The sequence below is a fragment of the Epinephelus moara genome, chromosome 21, assembly GCF_006386435.1.
Source record: "Epinephelus moara isolate mb chromosome 21, YSFRI_EMoa_1.0, whole genome shotgun sequence".
Lineage (NCBI taxonomy): Eukaryota > Metazoa > Chordata > Actinopteri > Perciformes > Serranidae > Epinephelus > Epinephelus moara.
In genome coordinates, this window is record NC_065526.1 from 26,271,619 (window position 1) to 26,296,625 (window position 25,007).

Here is a 25,007-nt window from a genome sequence, read left to right on the forward strand (position 1 = left end):
GGATTATTTTGTTGAGTTCATAGAGGGTATTTCATCACTGTTATTATGACAGTATACACCTGACACGCTAGGTGGCGCTTGGGATGGGTTTACTATTGCCTTTACTATTTTCATCACTACTTTTTCAGCCCACTAATCCTTCTTTTGGTATAAAACCATTACACAGAAACTATTAGGCTATTTAATATCAGTCACAATGCTATTTCATACACACCTGCTACTCATGACCATAGACTGTATAAAAATAGCTCATGACTTGTAACATAACACAGTAGCAGGTATTTTATTGCTATAGGGGACAATGTTTTTAAGCTGATAAATGGTTGCTAATATTGGTGTTGTTGTGATACTATGTAAATATGCTGCTGTTAAAATATGAAAAACATGCATGTAAAAATCAAATGTAGTGTTTACAGTAGGATGGGGAGGGGTTACACCACTTTTTTTAACCGGAAAAGGGGCGGAGACAGCTGTAACGTTAGCAACCACGCTGAGCGACAGCAACGGTTATCGCTAACGTGAAGGATTGCCCTTTGAAATATGTATTTAAATACGCGCTGAATCCGTGTCTTAGGCATCAAGTACAGTTGGATCTACGCGAGAAACCTCTTTATATCGTCCAGGTAAGCATTGATACTGTAATTATTTCTGGATGCTAGCTAGCTCTCTGCTGACTCCGGTGGTCATGTAATACAGGAGCGTTAGCTGGCTAACATTAGCTATAGCATATTACTAGCGAGATGGTTATCAATAGCAAACCGTTTTTAACATCCTCTTATATGGCTAAATGTACCCTACACTTGCCTTTAACGTTATTACAAGTGTCATGACTAGCTTGCAAAGTAAAATGTCAATTTAATGACCAATTATTAGCCAACGGGCTAATGCTAACAGCGAAAGAGTGCTAGTCAGCCTGTGACGCTGTCAACGCCTCGCCTGGTTTTGACAGCTCAATTTGAGCAGTGGACAAGGCCGAAGCCACACACACCTCTAACTCCTTTATCCACCACAGAATAGACCGAGTGTTACTTAAAAACATGGACAAAATAAGTTAGTTTAAAATGCCGCACTCCAAAACGTTACCTAGCTAACATTAAGTTAACTGCCAGGTGACTATACGTTATCAACGTGATGGCTAATGCTACCCTTTTGTGAATGCTCGACATGCTACATCATGCTATTACGGCACTTAACGTTAGGTTTAATAATTCAGTGCCTTGCAGTGTTAATATACTATTATTACACTATGGGATAACAAGGAATCTGGCATCATCGGATTCATGTGCACTGCCTGGTTTGGGTCAACGCCCCACCCCGACTGTACCACCTCTTTGTGCAGGATTAAACCTGGAGTATAATTATATTGTGAAGGCAGTGAAAGGCTGAGGATGGTTTGTGGTAGTACGTGAGTTAAGGAAATATATTTTCTCCTCCACCAGCCTTGCATAATAGCCAGAGGCATGACTGTGAAACCACCGGCTAATACGATTTTCCTGGTGTGTATGTTAGCTGTTGTAGTGATTGATGTCAGTTGGAGGCACAGTGAGTTTGTTTATTTGACTTTATGTACGGATGCTTACAATGTCCATAGTAATCATGTGTGCCTCTAATACAAAAATAACGGTAGATGATCCTTGTTTGTATTAACTTTATGTATGAAAAGAAAAAGAGGGAAGAAGCAGGCAAATTGACTTAAGTAAATACTAAACATAAACCTAACCAAGGATGAGCTACTTGCATCCACTTCTTCGCATGACAGTGTAGTATCAGTGTCTTGTGTCTGCAAAAATAAAAAACAAAAACAGCATTTGTGGTGTGCTGAATCAACACAAATAATCACTTATTAACCATGATACAACACAGCAGGTGGTGTTTTGTGTGCTTTTTGTCATACATTTGCTCTCATTGGCTGTCTTATATGTTTGTTGGCAAGCCAAAGCTGTGCATCTGAGGTCTGAAGTAGGTTAGTGTATGCTGTGACACTCAGGGTAAGTGGTTTTTACCATGTTGGTTAAATGTGCTGAATCATGTGCAGCCAAATGGAGAGCTGTGGGTTGGGCTCTGTTGTTATAGTGCCATTGACACATGAACACTCCCCAAAAGCCTGTCTTATTACACATGTAAGACAGTATAGATAAAGTGTGAAATATTAACAGAAGTTGTGACTTGTGGAGAAAACCTGCGGGTTTATAAATGCTTTATCACCATAAAGAATTGCAACAATTGCTTTCACTTTCCTGTTTCCTGTTTTCTTTCCTTATATTTTTATCCACCTATTCAGATTCATTTTCAAAGGTGCTTTGCTGACAGATGTACCCACTCCCCTGAGAGGATGCGTTGTAAAACCATAGCTTGTATAATTTGCCACTTATAAGAAATTATTTCTGCACACAGTCAGATGGTTGTTCGCTTTATGATGCTACAGTTCTTCAAATACAGAACCCTTCATAGACAGACTCTAAGTAACCCATGTCCCCTGTCACTCTCTAAGCGAATCCCCTGCTCCCCTAAGGGCTATCTGAGGCAGTGCATGAGCCCTGATTCTGTTTGAACAGGAGATGGGACTGCAGCCTTCTCAAGAAGCCTGATATAAGAAACCTCCGGTGGTTTCCTGTCATCCCACTGTACAGGGCTTGTATTGCTTGTCGAGTAGCTGTTGATCTTCCTCTTTTTATACACATTGAAAGATAGAGGAAGTCCATTAAGACTCCTGAAGTACCGCACTACACGTACTTCAGCACCCAAGGTAATCTGAAGCAAGGCTTGGAAGAGTTTTGTTGTAATCCAAAAGGATTATTGGGGTGACACACGTAGTCAGTATGCTACAGAGCTGATCAGCATAGTAAAATATTTAATGTGTTATCAGAATTTTAACTGCTCCAGCCAGGTAAGGCAGAACAATGAAGGGAGGGGTAATAAAGCTCTTGTCCAGTGCCTGTGCATAGGTGAATTTCTAAAGGTATACATGGTAGGTTTACACAAATGTACTTGCCAGAAAGGATGCAGTATTGTACTTGTATAGGTTACTGCCCCAGAGACAGGCTTTTGTGGAACAAAAGAAACAATTCTGCTTAGCTTTTTTTCTGTATATAAAACTTTAACATGGGCTACCAGCCAGAGCTAATGGTTTTGTGACTTTGACTTCTCAATCAGAACACTACTGGGTATATAAACACACACAGGCTACTTCCATCCTTTTGTGTGTTGCTGTCATGGGAAGTGAAGTAAAGTCACTGGACTTGAAGGAGAAGGTAGACATGTGTTTGTGTATGCAGGCGATTTGTTCTGACTTGTTTATACATCTGATACATCCGGTCTGTGTCTCTTATTTTTTCTGTCTTGTCAGCACTAAAATCATTTACGGCAATGACATTCAGACACCGCTTGTTCAACACGAGTTGTTGACAGCTGTGGCGTGATGAGCTGCTTGGCGTGTCAGTGGCTGATAATAAGAGGAATTTGTCGGTCATGCAGGCATAGAAAAAACTTATGTTGTTTGGCGGGGACTCAGGTTACAGTCGCCTGATTGTTTTACTTGTCCTTCGTGCTGTTCTTTGGATATATCTCCTATTACTCTATCAAGTATCAGATGTGGGACCGATGAACATTCTTTTAGAACAAGAGGTCCTACACTGCTTTATAAATCACCTGACTTTAAATGCAAGTTGTGTAATGAATGTTGCGTTCTCTCTTTCTCTGTGTCTTTCAGACCTGTGGGTGAGTGATGCCGCCGGCGTCCAGCTGTGACTGTCCCCACCTGGACTGCGTGGGGGAAATCACTAAGGAGGAACTCATTCAGAAATCCCATGTGAGTGACTAGGGACGGGAATTGATAACATTTTACTGATACCAATGGCATTAACGATTCTGCTTATCACCGTGATTCTTTATCGATCCGTTTATTGATTCCTGATCAATTTTCTGTGTGGGATAAAAAAAGTAGGCCTACATGGGTTTTTTTGTGATAACACAACAGTTAAATTCATTATCTAAAATGGATGAAGTGAGAGAATGTTAGTACAGCATTCGTTTTCATTCAGGTTTTCTTTGTCAAAGAAGAAATCTGCTGATGCTGCCTGTGTGGCATTGTTATTATACGATAGGATATTTACCCTCAGTAGAGGATGTGCTGCTCGTTTGGGAAGAAGTGACACTCATGCCTAGAGTGTCAAAAACACAAAATATCCTGAAATTTAAGCCCAAGTTGAGCAGAAAGATGTTTCAACATATTGTTCATTTTTCCACCCTCACAAGCAGCACTGTCATCTTTCTTTGAGAAATGAAGCCACACTTCGGACTGTTTCTTCTTCTTTGCCATGACTCCTTCTTGCTGAAAGTTTCCAGCAGTGTGGATACATGAGATTGACATCATTGTTTTGCAATGTACTACTGTCAGAAAAACATTCTGGCACTGATAAAAGGAAATGATAAGCTCAGAGGTTCATGATTCCAAGGAAGTGGACAGTGTGGAACCGGTTCTCAACTTGACCTGGTTCTCGATTTCCATTCCTATGAGTGACCCTCTCTTGTGGCACTGTCCGCTGCCTTACGCATAACTTACCACTCTTTTAAAAATAATTCAATATCAGGTCTCAAAAAGCCTAAAGCACTGAATTCAGTTTCCTCAAAAAAAGGTTTTAAAAAGTCTTAAATTGAATTTTCAGAAGTCTTTCAAAAGTAGTAATGTCCCTGACAGTTATAAATGTTTTTGTATCTGATTGCTGGCTGTTGGGAGACATTATACACCTATAAACTAAAAGTGTGATTGTCCCGACAGTGGATATTGTGGGTGAGGCTATTCACTTCCTGTTAAGTGGAGTTTCGGTCAGCACCATCAGATGTGTCACGTGTCTCGTTTTCAGTTGTTATTACATCCATCCATTTTAGGCCACTTATCAGGGTCCAAGTCAAAGTAATTTGATTAATTACTTTCATTGTACTTTGATTTTTTGGCCAGTACGACCTTGAAACAGGTATTTAATTTCATTATATGTGGTATTTTAAAATAATTTAATTTAATTAATTGTCTTGAATTTAACTCGGTGAACCCTGCAGAAACCCTGAATAACTTGTTTTAAATCACGTCACCAAGTCTGAGGTCAAAGCCTTATTTGAACTTTACCGTTGTCTCGACAAGTTTCATTTTAAAGCACGTGACTCTAACCTGAGTGTCCTTATATTTTTCTAGGGTCAGTGCCAAGACTGTAAAGTTGGAGGACCAAACTTGTGGGCATGTTTGGAGGTAAGACAGTGCTCACCGGAAAATAAAATAAAGCAACATCCTAACACTTTGTTTCTTACCTGAAACATATAATTTCTGTTCTTGATCTCTACATCCTCTGCTTGTTTTTCTCCCCAGAATGGCTGTGCATATGTAGGCTGCGGAGAATCGCACACTGACCACAGCACTGTGCACTCGCAGGTGAGAGATCTCAAACCTTGCTGATGCCTTTCAACTGTGATATATTAATTAATGCATAGAAAAGAGCGAGGGAGGGTTGTGACTGAAAGGGAGGACATCTTGAAGTCTGGACTGTGAAGTTTAAAAAAAGTAAGCTAAAGAGGAGTGTCAGTAGAGAGGCAGAGGAGGCACAGATGGCAAGACAGGACAGGAATACCACTTCAGAGTCCCAGGAGCCATGACTTGGATTAGAACTGCCTCCAGCACTGCTTTATTTTTAACATTTATCTCTCTGTGATGTTAGAGCCAGCACGTGCATCTCTTAGCATTTGAAGTGCACGCATTGTTTAAAACCATCAAGCCAGCTCTGTCGCCTACACCTCCACATTCAGTGCAACTTCAGCAGTGGATCATCCATTATTAATTGCCATTCCTCTGGGAAGTGAGGGAGATTCAGTAGCACTGTCAGTTCCATGGTAACAGTATCTGCCCCTCCTGGCTGCTCTAAAGCTTTACTCAGCCTCTGGTACTCCCAGTGTTGACTAAGCCTTTTCCTCCAGCACGCTAGGGCCAAGTGGGGTTAGAAGCAGAGACGGAGAAATATGAGAGCAAACATGTAATTTGCCCTGCCTATTAGTAACTGCATAGCTGCTCAAACCATTGTCCAGGAGGGCCAGTTCAAGTGCAAACCTCTTCAGAAGTAGAGCTCCCCGCCCAGATGAGAGGCAGATTTTGGATGCAGAGCATGCTGGTGAAGAGATTTAATATTAGCTGATTATTAGCGGTTGTGAATTTTATATCCATCTGTTTATCCAGCACATCTGTCTGTGCAGCTCGCCAGCCGCTTTCTGCGGTTGTTTTTTTCCCCGCAGAATCCATCTTTAAATCTTGTAAGAATGAAGGCCATGCTTAATTAGTGCTTTGGAGGCCCTGAGGGGAGGGAAACATTTTAATCTCTTGACTAGGCAATAAGAAAGACTGCTGCTGGATCAGATCTGATGCCTCTGCCAGTCAAACTGCAAGTAAACACAAGTGTTTCAAAGTGTTGAGTAAAAAGTTACAGCCCCATCAGCTAATTTCAGAAGTTGGAAGCTTCACAAAATGGAAAACATAATTAGTATTTACATGGAGATCATATTCCAAACGTCATTATGCACCAAAGAGGGCTTCTGAGGCAAATTCAAGCAATGGTACACTTTGTAAATCCTTCTCCATATTGCTGATAAAGATTTTGAATCAGCCTTACAGTTGCTTTTGGACAATAAGTACTCTCTTGAAAATACCAGATTTGTTGATCAGTTCTCGAGCAGTTTTACATGCACTTGCGCAAATGCTGCAAATCCACTTAGAGAATAACCTTGAGAAGAATAGCGGCCATTGGCGTCTCTTATTCTTTATCGATTACAGATAGTATTGTCTTGAATGCTGAGGGCAAGAGAGGACACATTTTGCAGACACAACCTTCCTTAGTAAACCACATGCTGGAGCAGATGTTGAATCTAAGCAGTTGCAACACCATAAACATTTCGCAGTGTTTATTTTGGACAAGTGTTCATATGAGCTTTTGACATGATCAAACAGGTTTTACATCATCTTCATTTCTCAAGTTTTAATCTGTGTGTGCGGAAGGAGCACTAAGGATTTTTTTCATTTTAAGACAGCTGTTATGATGCAGAATATTTTAGTAGACTTGCATATAACAAATTAACACTATGAACGCTATGAAGTGCTTCATTGTAATACAAAACATTATGTGTGTTGGTAAAAAAAACATCCTATAAGCCCGACAAATCCAGCTTGTTATTAATGCCCTACCTGGTATACTTTCCTTCATAAATTATTTAAGCTAGGGAGTTTCATGGCCGCGCTCAGTCTGGTGTGCCCCCTCTGCCAGCTCTGCTCTGCCCCGCTGTGTGAAGGCTAATGCAGCCCCGATGAATAATGCAGGGTCTGCTGGTCGCCTGCTGCTCACGTTCAGTCTCCTGTCGACCTGCCAGGCTGCTGGTGTTTGTCAGAGCAGCAGTGGGTCAGCAGAACTCGGCCATGTTTCCACAGCAGTGAAAGTCTGCCCTGCTTTGCTGCAACCCCCGCTCTGTCTGTCCCCACCTAAAGCTGTAACCTGAAACATTCAGCTCAGAATTGGTGTCTTAAAGATGTTGAAAATAAAATGTTAAACACCGCTGCATATTTTAGGATTTGTTATCGTATTTGGGAGGATTTTGTTTACCTGCAAGAAATCTCATAGAACTTGGGAGTGAATGCTAGTGTCGAATGAGTATATTCAGTGTTGTTAATTAATTTTACAAGCAGAAAAGCCCAAACCGCTGTAGTTCCTGCTTTGCAGTTCTGAGGATTTGCTGCTTTTCTTTGTCTTATGTGTTAATTAATTGAATACTGTTGGGTTTAGGATTTTTGATCTGAAAAAACAAGCAAGTTGAAAATTTAAGATATGCCATTTTCTCAAATTTAATAGACAAAACAATTAATTGTGAGTAATTTACTTAATAACATTAGTCAACTACAGCCTTAATACCTTGTTTACATGATTGTAGATGGCAGTAGTAATGACCACATAATTGCACTAGTTAAAAAAAAATACAAATCAGTGTATAATTGTACCACTTTTTTATGTGCACTATAAATGATTTGATTGCAGGAGGTGGGGTTGGAGTGTGTTGCAGTGTTTCAGTCCATCTAGATTTGTACAAGTGTTGGTTTTCTGTATATTTTCTTTTTAACTACTAAATCAATAGTGTCAATAAAGCTGACATTATATAACACACATTTTCATTTAGTCAGTGTTATACACAAGACCAGGGATATTCAACTTGCTTTGCCCAGAGGCCACTTTTGCAAAACAGGACAGGAGCCCAGGAGTCAGTTAAAAACAGTCATTAATAATATATATTGGATAAAATGAATTAAAGAGGCGAATCCAGTTGCAGCAACCCTGCACCAGTCAGGTGTAAGCAAGGGTGTTTCTAGGATTTGAGGACATTCTGGGCTTAACCAGGGTCCCTCCCTGGCTTTTTTATTTCTTTTTGATAAACAGACTCATTTTAATACACTCTGGTGTTTCATATCTACTCAAAGAACAAATAAAAAATCCCCAGTGTGAAGCAGTTTATCTTCATAGTGAATAAGAAAATGGTTGTTGGGCCACCTGCACTTGACCATAGCAACAGGTTGTTATTAATAGTAAATAAAAAGGTAGGGTTTGAGATCAGACCTGGGTGAAAAATCAGATATCACGATATATACTAAATATCCTGATACTGATATTGCGACAGAATTGTACAGTGGTACATCAGTGCTTGCACAAAATATTTACACAATTAGGTTTTTTAAAAATTATCCCCAGGAATATGGAGACAATAACTAAGCAGGTAAAGTTCAGGAAATGACATCACTTAATTGTAATGCAGCCTTTAAAACCAGGAAAACATTTACGATATGATATCATAAACCTAAGGTGATATCTAGTCTTGTATCACAGTATCGATATAATATAATTGCCCAGCCCTATCTTACATCATGATCTCATTTGGGCTGCAAATTTGTTTTATCTTCGAGGGAAACATTTTGTTCTGCTGGACTGTTACAGCAGCCGAGCTTGAATCTTCCTGTCTTCCAGTTTAGTTTGTACACAATACAATAAGGCAGGCCTAGCCACCAGCAGGCACACCTATATTTGTTATGTAAGAGCAAAAGCAACCTGTTGATAGTCTAATGAGATATTGATTGGTGGATCGTGTCAAAGATAAAGAAGCATCACGCTGATAAGAAAGTGCAAATGAGCATTATCAGCTGTAACACTGTGCTCTTGTTTCACTTTGTTTACACAGTCTGATATGTCTATTCACAAAATCCTCTACAACTTTGTGTGCAGGAGACGAGACACAACCTTACAGTGAACCTAACCACGCTTCGAGTGTGGTGCTACGCCTGCGGCAAGGAGGTTTTCCTGGAGCGTAAACTAGGTCCTCACTCTCCCCACGCCAACAGTAAACCCCTCCCGTCCCTGCAGAATGCTGGACAGGTAAGAGCCAGGTTCCCCTCTGTTTGTCATCATGTTTTATTACCTTTAGCTTACATGGGTTATTTGATTGCAGAGTCATAAAGCAGGTTTAATACAAGGCAACACAAAGTGTCAGACCAAACAGGTTTACATCAAATGTTTACTGCATAATTGCTTCATTACATAACCATGTGCTCTGCTTCATTCTTATCAGAGCTGTGCGATAACAGTCTATCCTGAATGACAGTTGAACTGTCAGTCAAATTTTATGCAGTTATTCATTTACCAGATAAGAGTTTTATGATGATCTGTGTGTGCTGTGCTGTTTCTCCAGGATAACAGCAGGGCCCCTGGGAGCCCAACCTCTCTGAGAGTGCCCCCTAATGGAGGCTGTGAAGACCTGGACATGGAGACAGAAGAGGAGGATGAACTGCGAGCCCGAGGTCAGCTCACACAGAAGAAGTGTTTCGTGTTGACACAAAATGAATGACAGTTTGACTCATGATTCTACTACAGAGATGTTTTTACAATCCAGTAACATCTTGCATTTGTATCTACAGGCTGTCAAACAAAAATGTATATCAGTATGAAAATGTTAACACAATGCTAGCTGTTCCCACTGATATCAGCTACAAGGTCAACAAATGCATGGGGAAACAAACGTCTAAATGCTGCAAATGATTTACCTAATTTACCTTTTTTCTAATCTACAGTTGTAATGCTGCTGCAGTAGACACTTTCCCTGCCTGGATTATCATTTTTAATAATTAAAATCATTTACTTCTGAAGTCAGTGAGGTGACTAAAATTTAATTACATTTTATCAGCTCTTAGTGGAAGTATGACAACATAAAAAAAGACTATTGCATGGATGATTTGAAGTTAAACCTCAAACACTGGAGCTCAGTAATCAGCAGTTGGTTTAGTTCAAAGCACAGAATATGATTTGAATTAATAAGAACAGTTAATGGGTGCTTCAAGACGAGCGTTTTAAAGACCTTTACGCACCAAGCAGACTTCAAAGTACTTGGGCTGACGAACACCTCACTTTGCCTCAAGTCTTCTGTTAAAAGCTGTACTTGCACACACCACAAAGACCCAACATCATTTGAAAGACAAAGCAAACTAGCCAACGCCTCACACACAACTGTGATCTGAAACAGTTTTGTCTCATGTAGCTGCTGATAAGGTTCGACCTGCACCGACGATGACAGGCACACTGCAAAACTGAAAGCCACAAATGGTCCCTGAGCAGGACTACAGGCCACTTCTGTGTAATTCAATGGGTTGAGCTTCGCACTAACACTTTCGTGCTGAGTTCTTCAGTCCCACTGAAGCCACCAATGCAAATAATGTTTTCACTCAGTGCTGTGAGACATACACAGGCTCCACCGAATGGCATATGTTATGTTAAACCTCATGCGGTGCAGCTCAGGCGTTGGCACCAGTCACTGCCTCGGTTATTTTTGTCTCAAATACAGATCATATGATCAGGAGGTGCAGTAAGTAAGCTTTGTAAAGACTAATGCCCTCTGCAGAGTACGCTCGCCACATAAGATCCAAGATTTACGAACCATGAGGCAATTAAGCTACTTTAAACCAATTTCCCGGAGTCATAACACAGAAATGATACACATATTTTTTGATTCAGTGTGGCTTATACTTTCCAAGGATATTATCTGCGAATCTGTTGCGAATAACGCCATAAATCTGCTTTGAAATCATACAAAAAGGCTCTTATAACTTATCCATGTAACAGTTTGCATATAACTCTAGATCTTGCCTGAGAATCATTATGTTTTTACATTTTCTTTTGCGTCAAAGTAATCTAATAGTTTGTACAGTCTTGATTAAGTTGCAAACACGAGGAACTGCTTACAGCTAAGTCGGCATACTTTTAATGGTGCTAATTTGCCAAAGTGTAAACAAATATAGGCAAATAAGTGGGTCCAAGTTGTAGCCAACAGCTTAGCTACTGAATCCATGGCAACATCATACTTTCTGTTTATATCCCCCAAAACATGGCAACTGTAGTTTCAACACATCTAGCATGATGATCCTCAAATTATAAGTAAAGGAAGAATAACAGTAGGAGTGGCATGCCTCGACTTTGTCTTGTATAAGATGAATCAGCTATCTCTGCCACAGTAGCTGATTTAAAATACACCAGGTAGCCATCTTCTCTGCTCTTGCTGTACAACATTAATCTTAGAAACTGAATACGTGTCCATAACATCGTAGAGACTTTCTGGCTGCCATGAAATTTTACAAGCATTTGCCGATTGGCTCGTTTTAATTTCCCCTGTGTGTTCTGTCTCCCTCAGGCCTGACGGGGCTAAAGAACATAGGCAACACCTGCTACATGAACGCTGCCCTCCAGGCCCTGTCCAACTGGTGAGACCTCAGTTAACCTGCCTTCTGTCCCCGCATCTAACTGTCACCCCTCTGACATCGCCCATGTGCTCTTTGGTGTTACTTCTCGTTTCTTTCCCCCCTCGCACTTTCGACACGCTACTTTTCAGTAGTCTGTGCTGTTTTATTCACTGCCTGGTTCTTGTTGACTGTGAAAAGAAACGACCGTGGCTGCACTCATTTGGGAGAGTGACGGCTGAGTGAAAATTGCTGCAGTGCACCATTTGAGACGGCAGAAATGGCCTTTTGTAGTTCCCTGTAGGGTCTTCTGTTACAAAAGAACATCAACTCTTTCCCGACATCTTCTGTTCCTTCTCCTCCTCCTTTTCCCCTTTCCTTTTCCCACCATGTCTTTTTATGAGACACATAAAAGTGTACTTATTTACTGTTTCCCAGTCTGCTGCGTGTTTTTTATTGTTTATTGAATTACCAATCCATCTGATTCATTCTTTATGATTGGATTGCTGGTGTGGTCACTTAAATTAGGGCTCCACTGCAGAGCCTGTGGCTGTGTTATTACTTGCTTTGTACCCCTTACTTTTTATTTTATTTTTCATGGAAGAGCAAAGCACAGCAAACCCCATCCTCTTCTCTAATACTATCTACCCAGGGGGGCTGGTAAATTTTTAAATTAAACCGAAAGATGCCTAGTCTGGATACGAGTCAAAATGGGGGAAAGATGTGGGTCAAAATTTGCAATCTAAATCACGTTCCAAAAATAGGAGAAACTGAGTCACGCAGCTGCGGAAAGGAGGGACCTTTTCTGAAACTTTTCCTTTGATGTCTGTTTGTGTGAGCGCTACTTCTTTGAGTTACCGTCGGGTCATTATTCAGTTCGAAGGACTTTTCTCCTGCCAAGGGAAGGGAACGCTCCATGCCTTATTCATTCTGTAGGTTGTCTCTTTCTCACAAATTCCTGTCCACTCTGTATCCATCAAGTGAAATCCCCTCAGCTGTTTTTCTTTTCAGCTATTTCCAGTGTCCTTCAACTTTCAGCTGCGTGTGGAGTTCTCTTGCTTGGGCCAGTTACCTCTGGGAATTTGTGATATTATTCTACGAGTGAAATATGGGTTTAATGAAACCTAATGAATCAAAAATACAGGCAGAGGAGACAGCATTATGTAGAAATGCTGACCTGGATTTCCATTCCCATTTGTCATTTTCTGCTTTGATTGACCTTTACGAATGTAACTGCAAAAAACATACTAAACCTGAAATGATTTACAGCTCTTCAGGTATTTGCAAACATAACAGATTATAATAACATTACATTATCCTGTACTACTCTGAATTATACCTGCTACTCTTGGATTTATTGAGGATTAATGGAAGATTTTTCAGAATTAGCCACAGCATTACTAAGCGTTTTGGTAATTATAACCAACCTGTTAGTGGACAGATACTCAGTAAAAGCTTGTTTGGTGCCCACATGTTATATTTGTCTCTCTCTCCACTGCAGCCCGCCCTTGACACAGTTCTTTCTTGAATGTGGTGGCATGGTGAGGACAGACAAGAAGCCTGCACTCTGCAAAAGCTACCAGAAGCTAGTGTCAGACTTGTGGCACAAGAATAGGTTGGTGTTTCTTTAATTGATTTCATATTTGAATGGTCACATTTATTGTTTTCCAATGTTTAGAATATGACTCCAGAGAGACTGTAGTGCTGTAGATTTTAACTTCACCCCGAAATCAAAAATACATATTTTTCCTCTAACCTGTTGTGCTCTTTATCAGTCTAAATTGTTTTGCTGTGAGTTGCCAAGTGTTGGCCCGTAGAGATGTCTGCGATGATTGACAGCTATGTTGGCCAATTTGTGTGCAAGCAATCAATGGTGCTGCTCGTGATTGGTGGGATTGGTGTATGGGTGGGAACGCAATACTGCAGGGATCACTACTGTGGAGACTGTGGCTCCAAACGATATCACCAGCACAAGATGGCAGCAATCATACCCTGTATATTTTGGCTTTATTTTTGTACAGTAGGAGGAAGTGGAGAGAAAATAGTTCCTACATGAAACTACTCACAACATGGTCTGTGGATTATCTTGACTAACAGGGTCATGATTTCTGGAAAGAGATGTTGCTGTTGGGTTTTTCCAATGCATTTTTTGGCACTTTGAGCACCACAAGCCGAGTGCCATCTAGTTCCATTATATTGAAGAGAAGGCAGACATTTCTACGGCTGATATCTCCTACACTTGGTAACTCACACCAAAAGCAATCTAGACTGATAAGTAGCACTACAGGTAAGAGGAAAAATACATATTTTTGATTTATGGGGTGAACTGTCCCTTTAAACTCAGCATCCACAGCCAAACTTGAGTCACATTTCTGTATCAGCTAGTTTTAATTTCAAACTCTACATCACAAAAGACTTCATTGTGACATTGTGTGTAAGAATACTTGTTGAGCAGGCTGTGTTTTTGTCATATTGCAGACCCTCCTATGTGGTTCCAACCAACTTGTTCCAGGGGATCAAAGCCATAAACCCCATGTTCAGAGGATATTCTCAGCAGGTGGGTCATTGCAGATGGTGAAATAAATGTGCAACTTAAGTGTATGCGCACAGATTCGTTCTATAAATAAAACATGAAGGCACTCTTCACGGTTGGAGACATATTCAGCAGTATGTCTGTGACTTTGTTCCTTTTATATGTTGAAAAGTAATCAGCTGTTGCGACCTGAATGGGTGGATTTTTTTGCTTTTACCTCTGTGCTTTGCGAATAACATGAATAATATGAGTAAATACGAATAGAAAACATGGATTAAGGTTTGAATTGAATTGAATCCTTTAAGAATGAATTTGTGCTGAGCTGGGATTATTATGGGTCTGACGCCCAGACTGTAAAGTTGATCTTATATACAGCCTCTCCCTTTTCTCTTCCACTCCATATCCCTCCATGCTCGTTCCTTTACAGAAATTAAATTAGCTCCGGCTCAGATCACTCAGCCAGACAAACTGAATCCTCTCCGTTGCAATTACTAACTCAGAGCTTCTGACTTTCATTCACACACAAATGCACACATTAAACCTATCTAAAAAGATAAATTGCTTGATTTGATTCCAGACGGTGCTTGAAAGAAAAGATTTATATGTTATACATATAAAGACTTCTTACTGGATGTCTTGTCTTTGTCCAGTGTCTGTAAATAAGGGACTCATAAGCCTGAGCAGTAAAATGATAAAAGGGCCTGTTTCCTCTTGGTTTGCCAGTGTTTGTTCAGAGGACTTAGCTGAGGAATATTCATTTGTCACGCCATGCTGGGCTGCACAGCCTTGGAATTACCATTGCTATGAATGAAGTTAACATTCCAGGTCCTGGGAGAGGAGAGTTCATTTGGCTTGAGAGGGAGATTGGATGTCTGTGGTTCATTAAATTTGATTACACATTCATGAGCGTTTGGTTTCGGATTCTGTGATGCAGAATTGGGATAAACAAGGAGGTGAAGTGGTTGTTGTTTGTAATTTGGGGGAAAAAATTAGCTCTGGGAAAGCTTTGCTGTGTCTGTCAAACTTGATTATATTTAGGAAGAATTAGTGCTGCGATATATTTCAGTGTTCTTTTCAGGGAGAGGAAATTAACAATTTTTTTCACAGACTACTGTGACCAAAATAACTGCATAGAAACTGTAAAATTTTCTCAGCTTGAACTAATTTGCTACCTCAAATAACATTTCTTGTGATTATCCTCTCTCGGCCTCCAGGACTCTCAGGAGTTTCTGCGCTGCTTGATGGATCAGCTCCACGAGGAGCTGAAAGAGACACTGCCCGAGCCCTACGACCAGTCCAACGGCATCACCGTGGAGGATGGCCCAGAGGAGGACAACCACAGCCAGTCAGACAATGACTTTCAGTCATGCGAGTCCTGCGGCAGCAGCGAGCGAGCCGACAATGAAGTGCAGGGTGGGAACGTGATGATAGAAGACACCAACGAGGCTGAGATGCTGATTCCTGAGCAAGATGAGATCCAGGCCAACAGGGAGTGGCAGAAGGAGAAGAACATGATTAATGACCTTTATCGCTCCGGAGTTAATGGTGTTATGGGTGGAAGCACTGGAGTGGACATGGACAAAGATGTTGACACCACCACTGAAACCACACCCATTATCAGCAGCCAGGGAGCCATCAAGGTTCAAGGCAGAACATCAGGTAATTATGAAGAATAAGTGACTTGATGTTTTATTTTATCCACAATTTACTTGACTTTTTGATATTCAGCATCGAATTTACAGTATTGAAACTCAAACATTTCGCCTGCTCTCCACCAGATTCCTTCCCAGACATACAAATGTCCAACACCACAAGACCACAGAGTCCAATCCCGATGGAGGGACACATTCCCAAAATGTCTAGCAGCCCGCCCAAAGCTTCTTCAGGCTGGCCCAGCCTGAACCCTGCACACAAGAAAGGTACTTCTGCATAATCAGAGGCAGACATATCCAGATTCAAAGCTCTAAACTTTTAGCAGCAAAGTCATATCATGTGTCTGTCTTTGCTCACATACTGTAGCACTATTCTCACATTTCTCTTTCTTTCTGCCTTCCTACAGCAGTGACCACATTCTCCCCACCAAAGAGCAAGCGTCAGAAGAAATACCGCAGTGTCATCTCAGATGTGTTCGATGGGACCATCGTCAGCTCCGTTCAGTGCCTCACCTGTGATCGGGTTAGTGTGGACATTATTGAGATAATGGGATTGTTGAGAGGGTGACAGGGACAGTGGCAGAAGAGCACTAGAGAGTAGGACATTATGTCATAAGTCATTTCATGGTCCTAAAAATAGAATGTAATGGAAAAATCTACTTTGGTGCTCAGCTCTGGTGTTCCTACCACAGACTGTATAAAATAATGGACGTAGCTACAGTGACATCACCCATTGGTTTGTAAAACTGCCATTTTGAAGCCTTGAGTTCGGCATTTCTGTGGCCATCTTGGTTTTTTGAATCCAGAAGTGATCGTATTTGGATGAGAGGGTGGAGCTGAGGATGAGTGACAGACAACCTGTCAATTAAGCAGCCCCGTCCTTAAGTATGCCTAACTTAAAGCCTTGATAAAATGTAAATGGCCGAGATATACAAAAATTCATCCCTGTACAGTTGTCATGAATGTTGAATTTTTTTTTTTTTGTACCATGCTGTGAACATGTTTATTTCTGCTATTAAGTTGGGCATTTTAACATAGGGGTCTATGGGGATTGACTCTGTTTTGGAGCCAGCCTCAAGTGGCCATTAAAGGAACTGCAGTTTTTGGCACATCCAGGTTGGCTTCATTTTCCAGCCCTGGAAGTTGCCGCATGGTTCCCACACAGTGTTGATGCAATTGTACATCCACTGTCATGTCACATTTTAATATTTCTGCTGTCATGAGAATAATTCTCTGCTACAAAGTGACAGTTTCTGACATAACCATGTAAAGATAATCACAGTTGAAATGTGGCCAAAGACAAAGCTATACTGTCTGTATGTTCTATTTCTGTCAGGTGTCTGTGACCCTGGAGAACTTCCAGGATATCTCGTTGCCCATCCCAGGGAAGGAGGACCTGGCCAAGCTCCACTCTGCCACCCACCAGACCTCCCTGGTTAAAGCTGGCTCCTGTGGGGAAGCTTACGCACCACAGGGCTGGATTGCATTTGTCATGGAATACATCAAGAGGTGTGTTTATAATATGTACACTATTTACTTTCATCACATGGAGCATTAATGGCTCTGTACTTTTCTATTTCTGTGTCAAATTCACATCTCTGTTTGCTTCTATTTTTAGTTGGTTCTGGGGTCCAGTGGTTACGCTACAAGATTGTCTCGCAGCTTTCTTTGCCAGAGATGAACTAAAGGGTGAGCGTGTGGGCGTAAATCTGTTCTACCAGCACACACATTAAGACTGATGTCTCAATAACTGTGTGCTTGTTTTTTTTCTAGGAGACAACATGTACAGCTGTGAAAAATGCAAGAAGTGAGTACCTAATTCTGACTCTGCTGAATACTGAGCTGTACTACTAATTCATTTCACAACAGGAAATAATTGTCTGGAACTGTAATTATTGCCCTTCTTCGTCTTTTTTCCTCTTAGATTACGAAACGGAGTCAAGTTTTGTAAAATGCAAAGTTTGCCAGAGGTATACACACAACCTTAGTACTTCATGTCTTTTGCCCTAATGTTTTTTACACGCCGGATTTCTAAAATAAAATTTCCTCTGCTCCAGATCCTGTGTATCCACTTGAAGCGCTTCAGGCACGAACTGATGTTCTCCACCAAGATAAGCACCCACGTCTCCTTCCCGCTTGAGGGCCTGGACCTGCAGCCTTTCCTGGCCAAAGACAGCTCCGCCCAGACCACCAACTATGACCTGCTGTCAGTCATCTGTCACCACGGCACTGCCAGCAGTGAGTGGGCACAGTCGCTCCTCTTTCTGCTCAGACTGGAGCATCCGCCTTCAGTTGGCACGCTGTAGTGTCCTGCATTCATTAGCCTGTAGACAAATTTTACATGTGCTTGTTAGGTTTATGAATGCTGCTCTAACGCATTCCCCTGTCTGATCCCAGGTGGCCACTACATAGCGTATTGCAGGAATGACGTGAACAATCTGTGGTATGAATTTGATGACCAAAGTGTGACCGAGGTCTCTGAATCCTGTGTCCAGAATGCTGAGGCTTATGTGCTCTTTTATAAGTAAGTCAACACAAAAGATTTTAATTGTTACACACACAGAGTTGTAAACAGGGATCTTTTTATCCTTGAAACATTTTAAGATTCACTGTGCTGCTTTGATATTCATAACTTACATTTCACTTTTGATCACTCAGTTGCAGTAGTGATTAATCTGTGGGTCTGTTCCTGTCACAGAAAGAGCAATGAGGATGCAGTGAAAGAACGTAGGAGGGTGTCGGGTTTATTTAACATGATGGAGCCCAGCCTTCTGCAGTTCTACATCTCTCGCCAGTGGCTTAACAAGTTCAAGACCTTTGCTGAGCCGGGACCTATTTCCAATGACGACTTCCTGTGTTTGCATGGAGGTGCGTGTGACCAAGCATTTTATTCTTATTCTTGCATTAAATTGGGAAGGTCAACCGGGGACCACTGTTGTTTTTTCCTGAGTCTGCAACTTTCAATCCCCCCCCTACCCTCCTTTTTGATGTGCCCTGTGTGGGCTTTTTGTATTTTATCGTCTTGTGTCTATGTTCTGCTGCAAAGTCCAATTGCCCATCGGGGACAAATAAAGTTGAAAGTTGACTTGAGTTGAAAGTTTACTATGTCATCATCATATTGAAACTGCTCAGAGGTCAAAGTATCCGCAAACAGAAATCCCTTTTCTTGTGCTGTACACAAGTGTTTAGTGGAAAAATGGTGCTCTACCCTCTCGTAACACAGCTTTTGCTTTCATCCTTTGCTGTGGATTTTTGACTTTGACAAAGACTGCAGAGTATTCCCTTCACAACACAACAGACTTCAAAGGGGGGTTTTACTTCTCTTTGTGCAGATGATCCCTCTCTCTCGTTATAGTAGAGAAGAAGAAAGAATTGTAAAAGGGTTTTGTGCCAATCAAGTTCCTTTCTTTTCTGCCCTCTATTCAAACAGTGCTGGAAAATATGGAATTTAAAATTAAGTTGGAAAAAATGTAAATTTATGATAAAGCTGCGGCAGAGAATGTGTTTCATTCTGTAAATAGGCACGTACAGGTTGTTTCCTCCTCCTCTGCAGCCACCAGCACATAATAACTGGCTAGTCAGGTACATAAGTAGAGATAATATCAGTGCAGTGAAACCATGATTGTGTTGCAGCAATGCGGCCAGTTGTTTTATTTTCACTTTCCCGTTCATTGCTAAGGGCGTCATCAGAAATATATATTTAGGCATGCAAAGCCTTTATTAGGGGCTCTGGCAGCATGTTTCCCCAGGAGAGGTTCTTCAAATAAACAGCCATAAAATGGTTGCTTCCCTTTAATCTTTCAAGGAGAAATACTTTGTGTGGTCATGTAGTGATTCCCAGTCTTTCTGCCTTGTGACCCCATAAATGAGGCAAAGTCTACCTGTGATTCACATCATTATGGCTTGAGTTTGGACATGATAGTGATCGTTTCCTCTTGGACAGCTTCACTGGAAAGATTTTTAGAGGCTTGAAGAGGCAGAACTATTCAAAGTGTTACACAAGAAAAAGCAAAAATTGATAGAAAATCAGTTTTGTGAAAAAAAATCAGGTTTTTTCCCCCCCCTTTTTTATCCTCTTGTGACGCCTCAGTTTTATCTTGAGACTTCTTTGGGGGTCCTTACCATAGACAGTATATGAATTTAGATGACACATCTTCATTTCCTCCTACTGTACAATGATGCCAAAATATCCCAGATACAGCTGCTGCCATCTTGAGCTAGTGACGTAATTTGTAGCCAGAGTCGGCGCAGTAGCGATCTGTGCCATTGATCGCAAGCACACCGATTGCCACACACAGCTGTCAATCATGACATAACACTTGAACGTACAGTGGCATGATAACTACCTAAAATGACAGAAACCATCTTTGGGAAAAATTAATTTGATGTGTACTTTGATGTTTTAGTTTGGCTCATGTCCCATCCACTAACTGGGCGGGGTTTATGACTTATACTGCATCCAGCCACCAGGGGGCGATTAAGATGTTTTGGCTTTACGTTTGGGGAGCTGTCATGCTGTCCATCTTTATATACAGTCTTTAGTAGGATCCCAAAGTTAAAATCCACTGCTTTATTAATGATAGGGGCTGTGATATTACATATAAGGATATAAGTTAATAATGGGTAACACAATTTGAAACTGACTTCAACATATTTGTGCACATTTCTGCCAGCTTCTTGGCTTTTCAAGAAGATAGTGGTCACACTGTTCCCAACACTGATCCTTAACAAATGTATATTATGTTTTAATATGTTTCATCAGGTGTGCCCCCCAACAAAGCAACGTTCATCGATGACCTGGTTGTGATGCTGCCACAGAACGTGTGGGATCACCTTTACAGCAGGTACATACAGTAGACAGGCCAACTGGAGGCATTAAACATTTTCAGCTCTCCCATTACTCATTTTACTCACAGTAGCAGTACCATTTCCTTTTGTAGAGTTAATTTCATCTGTGTGAGTTAACTTGGACTGTTCCCTGCAGGTACGGAGGAGGACCAGCTGTCAACCACCTGTATGTTTGCCACACGTGCCAGATTGAGATTGAAAAACTGGAGAAACGGCGCAAATCAGAGCTGGACATGTTTGTCAGGGTAAGTCTGTCAACCATCAGCCCAGTCACCAGAACAGAATGTTGGCATTTAATGTTTCTGCAAACCACAGATATGTTAACGTTTATTGAGCTAAGTTTCTCATCAGGAGAATGAGACGACTGATGAAAAGCAGACAAAGGCAAACCACTCTGTTGGAGACGCTGTTCATTTCCAGCCGTGTTTGTAGCAGCAAAAGTGGTATTTTTAATGAGAGGTTGGGACATTTCCAGCCATATTTATAGAGGCAAAAGGGGATATCTTTTAACAAGAGGTTGGGATATTTCTAGCTGTGTTTGTAATGACAAAAGCAGGTATTTTTTAACGAGAGGTTGGGACATTTCCAGCTGTGTTTGAAGCAGCAAATGCAGGTGTTTTTTAAGTAGAGTTCGGGGCATTTTAGCTGTGTTTGTAGCAACAAAAGCAGGTATCTTTAAACAACAAGCTTGGACATTTCTTGCTGTGTTTGTAGCGACAAGGGGGTATTTTTTAACAAGGGGTCAAGACATTTCTAGCCATGCTCGTAGCGACAAAAGCAGGTATTTTTTTTTTACAAGAGTATGGGTCATTTCCAGCTGTGTTTGTTTGTAGCGATTAAGCCAAAACATGATAGTTTCCTAACCCTAAGTGGTTTTTGTGCCTAAACCTAATTACATGTTAACAACAGCATTGTAAAAACATAAAACTGAAATGTAAAGTTTCAACATATTTGCTACTGCTACATATTTGTTTGAGGAAACATACAGTGGCAACATTTATTCTGGTGATTGGGTGGCAACCATATGTTCACCAGCAAGACCACGGGCAACTAGGAAAATGGAACATATATGGAGCTAACCCTATTAAGCCAGACACAGGAAAAAATGACATGAGTGATAATGCATTTGATGTCAGTGAGCCTCTGTGCAGCCCAGTACTCATGGGAGTGTATAGGCCTATTCTCCAGTCTATTGAACCAGTTGATAGGCTGCACGTGTTGGTGCTCTTCACCCCGGCAGGAGATGAGAGGTGTGAGCCCGATGAAAGCCTTATCATTAATGCATTGGGACAGATGCAGCTGTTATTGCCTGCTCAGTCTGCTCACTCACACAATGGCTGCTCAGAAGAAAAGAAAAAGATAGATGGTGTGTGTGTGTGTGTGTGTGTGTGTGTGTGTGTGTGTGTGTGTGTGTGTGTGTGTGTGAGAGAGAGAAACGGAAAGCTGGATTGTGTCATTTCCAAGAAAGATGAAATTGGTGCAGTGTGGTGTTAAGACTCTGTTCTAATTGGAATAACTACCAGAGAGAATTGATTAGGTTTTCCATCTCCTCTCCTTTGAATCCTTTCATCTTCACTTAATTTTTCTTTTTGCCCCCCCACCCCTCCTGTTTCTCCTCCCCATCTCTTTGCATCCTTTCTCCTCCCTCATGTCTCTACTGCTCACTCCTCCCCCATTTCCTCTCCCCCTCTCTCTGTAGCTGAACAAGGCGTTCCAGGAGGAGGAGTCTCCAGTGGTCATATACTGCATCAGCATGCAGTGGTTTCGTGAGTGGGAGGGCTTTGTCAAAGGAAAAGACAATGGTAATTGGACAGAAGTCTTGCCTTTCCACCCCCAATCCTGTTTAAATGTCTGATTAAAAGGCTAACTGTTTCCATTTTGACATTTGTGCCTGATTGCTGCTGATTGAAAAACTGTTGCGATTTTGTTTGATGTAAATTTCTCTTTTAAAACATACGTCCCATGTCAGATGTATACATTTACATGGTTAGGAGAACATGGCAAATGAACTGTTTTATATGGGACATCCAAATTCTCTTGTTTGCAAAAGCTGCTCATGTTCAAAAGAAGCTCTGAAGTCCCATTTCTTCTCTTGATTTATCTTCAAAGAGTTTGCTTTAGTCCCCCGAGTCAAGTTTCCCTCCCGCTACAGCAAAATGAAGCGTCAAAATATATTTCATTTTCTCGCACTCGTTCTCATTTTCTTTGCTTCCCTTGCTTTGTATTGTCACATCTATTTATAACAGCTTACATCTGGCACGTCGGCAAATGTCTTTTTTCCCTCTGACTTCTGCTCCTCTAATATTTGTTTTCCTGCTGTAGCAAGTGGGGAGCAGAGATTGCTTTTCATGGTGTGACAGAAACATTTGACACTTTAACATTGTTGCTCTTTGAAACAATTAGGATTGAGGAAATATCTCTGAAAAATAGACATGCATATTACTGCTGTGTATATAACTATGACTGTTAACTGTCTTTCTTCTTCTTTAAGATCCTCCGGGACCTATTGATAATTCCAAGATAACAGTAAACAAGAACGGCCATTTAACACTCAAACAAGGTACTATTATTATTATTAATAATATTATAATTATTATTATTATTATTGCCATGTTTTGTTATTATGTCTCTACTTTTATGCTGTGGAAAGATGTTGTTTTTAATACTTGTTCGGGTATTTTAAGAAGCATAAAATAAGTAAACTATAAAAACATAAATAGGATGGATAAATAAAACCTTTTTGCCAGTACAACCCTTGAGCCTTTAACTATGCAGATAGTGTCATTAAGTGTGTTTGCTCTGACCCCGTAGGAGCTGACTCGGGGCAGATCTCTGAAGAGACATGGAACTTCCTCCACTCCATCTACGGCGGCGGTCCACTCGTGACGGTTCGGCCAAACATCAGCCACCAGGAAACAGAATCATCACAGTCGGAGGAGAAGATCGAGATGGAGACGCGCTCTGTCTAACCAGGCACTCGGCAGAAAACAACGGAAAACGTTCAAGAAATTAAAAAGCCTTTTTATTTTGCACTTGACTTTTATTTCAAAAGCATTCGAGCAAAGGACCTCATCTTTACCGCCACATGACAGCCTTTGACTGCTGACAAGAGGGAATTAACATGTCTGACAAAGGTTTGTCATGTTGTACAAATCTGTATAAAGAGCTCTTAAATTTCTATTAGCACTGTAGTATTCATGTGTCAGGTTGTTTTCAGAACCGAGCATTTAAATTATGTGCAGCTAAAAATTCCACTGAATGCCATATTTCTTTTTTTTTCTTGACCAAATGAGCACATATTGTATGTCCATGTGTCTTGTGTTGCTGATATTGATGAATCACAATACATCTTGCTGTAGATATATCACACATTTTTCCTGTCTTAAGAGAATATTGTCCAGTGAATGGTAAGGAGAGCAAAAATGTGACACTTAAAGTGGTGAAAATCATAAGGTTATGAAGGGACTAATTACTGAGTAGTCTCAGGAATGAATTTTGTGTTTTGCACTGTTCTGTAGACGTACAAATTGGCATGCTCACGCAAATGTCTGGTTTGTATTTGAATGTACCAGTACTGATAGTATGTTGGTCAAGATTCAGCACTTGGTAACTTATCACAGAAGGGAGTGATTTAATATGATGTTAATAGATTTTTTTTGTAGAAAATAAGTGGCAGGCGGAGTCTGTTATGAATGCATGCTTTAACACTCAATCCCAGTTTAACATCACATGTAACTGCATGTAAATGCAAAGCTGCTCATAAAATGTGCACGCAAGTCATGATCTGGATCTATCTTCACTAAATTGTACAGCTACAGAAAGCATATTGCAGTATGTAATCAGCATCATCAGCAGCAATCTAATTAATTAATTAAAGGCATTATTTTTGTGTATGGGCATGGTGTTGCTTAACATGCTGGCTGATAGGGGGTAAACAATGCTGTACTGCAAGTTTTTGCATATGGATGTCACTTGGGTAAGATCTATCCTGAATTTTGCTGGCTGACACTATTAAAACTTGATGAAAACATGTTAAACACTGTTGTCATCTTGATTTTGTCACCATTTCTGCTAGGTAGAGAGGTTGTTAGATGAGAAACAAGGGGGTAAATTAGAAAAGAAAAAGTCAATTGTAGTGTCTATTTTCTATTATGAAAAGTGTCAATAAACAGTCATCAATTAATCG

The 25,007-nt window shown here is 40.8% G+C and overlaps 1 protein-coding gene across 1 annotated transcript; it reads left to right on the forward strand.

Annotated features, from left to right (window-relative positions):
• The first annotated feature begins 467 nt into the window (after positions 1-467).
• On the forward strand, positions 468-24,858 carry usp33 (ubiquitin specific peptidase 33). The gene is made up of 24 exons (XM_050033784.1): positions 468-623; positions 3,710-3,808; positions 5,189-5,242; positions 5,360-5,422; positions 9,291-9,440; positions 9,754-9,862; positions 11,743-11,812; positions 13,290-13,403; positions 14,267-14,345; positions 15,536-15,980; positions 16,100-16,240; positions 16,381-16,496; positions 17,310-17,482; positions 17,592-17,662; positions 17,747-17,780; positions 17,898-17,943; positions 18,031-18,211; positions 18,371-18,497; positions 18,672-18,841; positions 20,736-20,817; positions 20,958-21,066; positions 22,521-22,623; positions 23,313-23,381; positions 23,633-24,858. Exons 2-24 carry the CDS (start codon positions 3,725-3,727, stop codon positions 23,788-23,790), a joined length of 2,748 nt encoding a protein of 915 aa, XP_049889741.1. The 5' UTR covers positions 468-623; positions 3,710-3,724; the 3' UTR covers positions 23,791-24,858.
• The last annotated feature ends 149 nt before the right edge of the window (positions 24,859-25,007 follow it).

Bases quoted from the DNA above. Each gene is read 5' to 3' on its own strand.
- usp33 (XM_050033784.1), top strand. From the start codon at position 3,725: ATGCCGCCGGCGTCCAGCTGTGACTGTCCCCACCTGGACTGCGTGGGG. The intron at 11,813-13,289 runs GTGAGACCTCAG...TCTCCACTGCAG, and splicing joins CTCCAGGCCCTGTCCAACTG to CCCGCCCTTGACACAGTTCT. The intron at 18,498-18,671 runs GTAAGTCAACAC...TTCCTGTCACAG, and splicing joins GCTTATGTGCTCTTTTATAA to AAAGAGCAATGAGGATGCAG.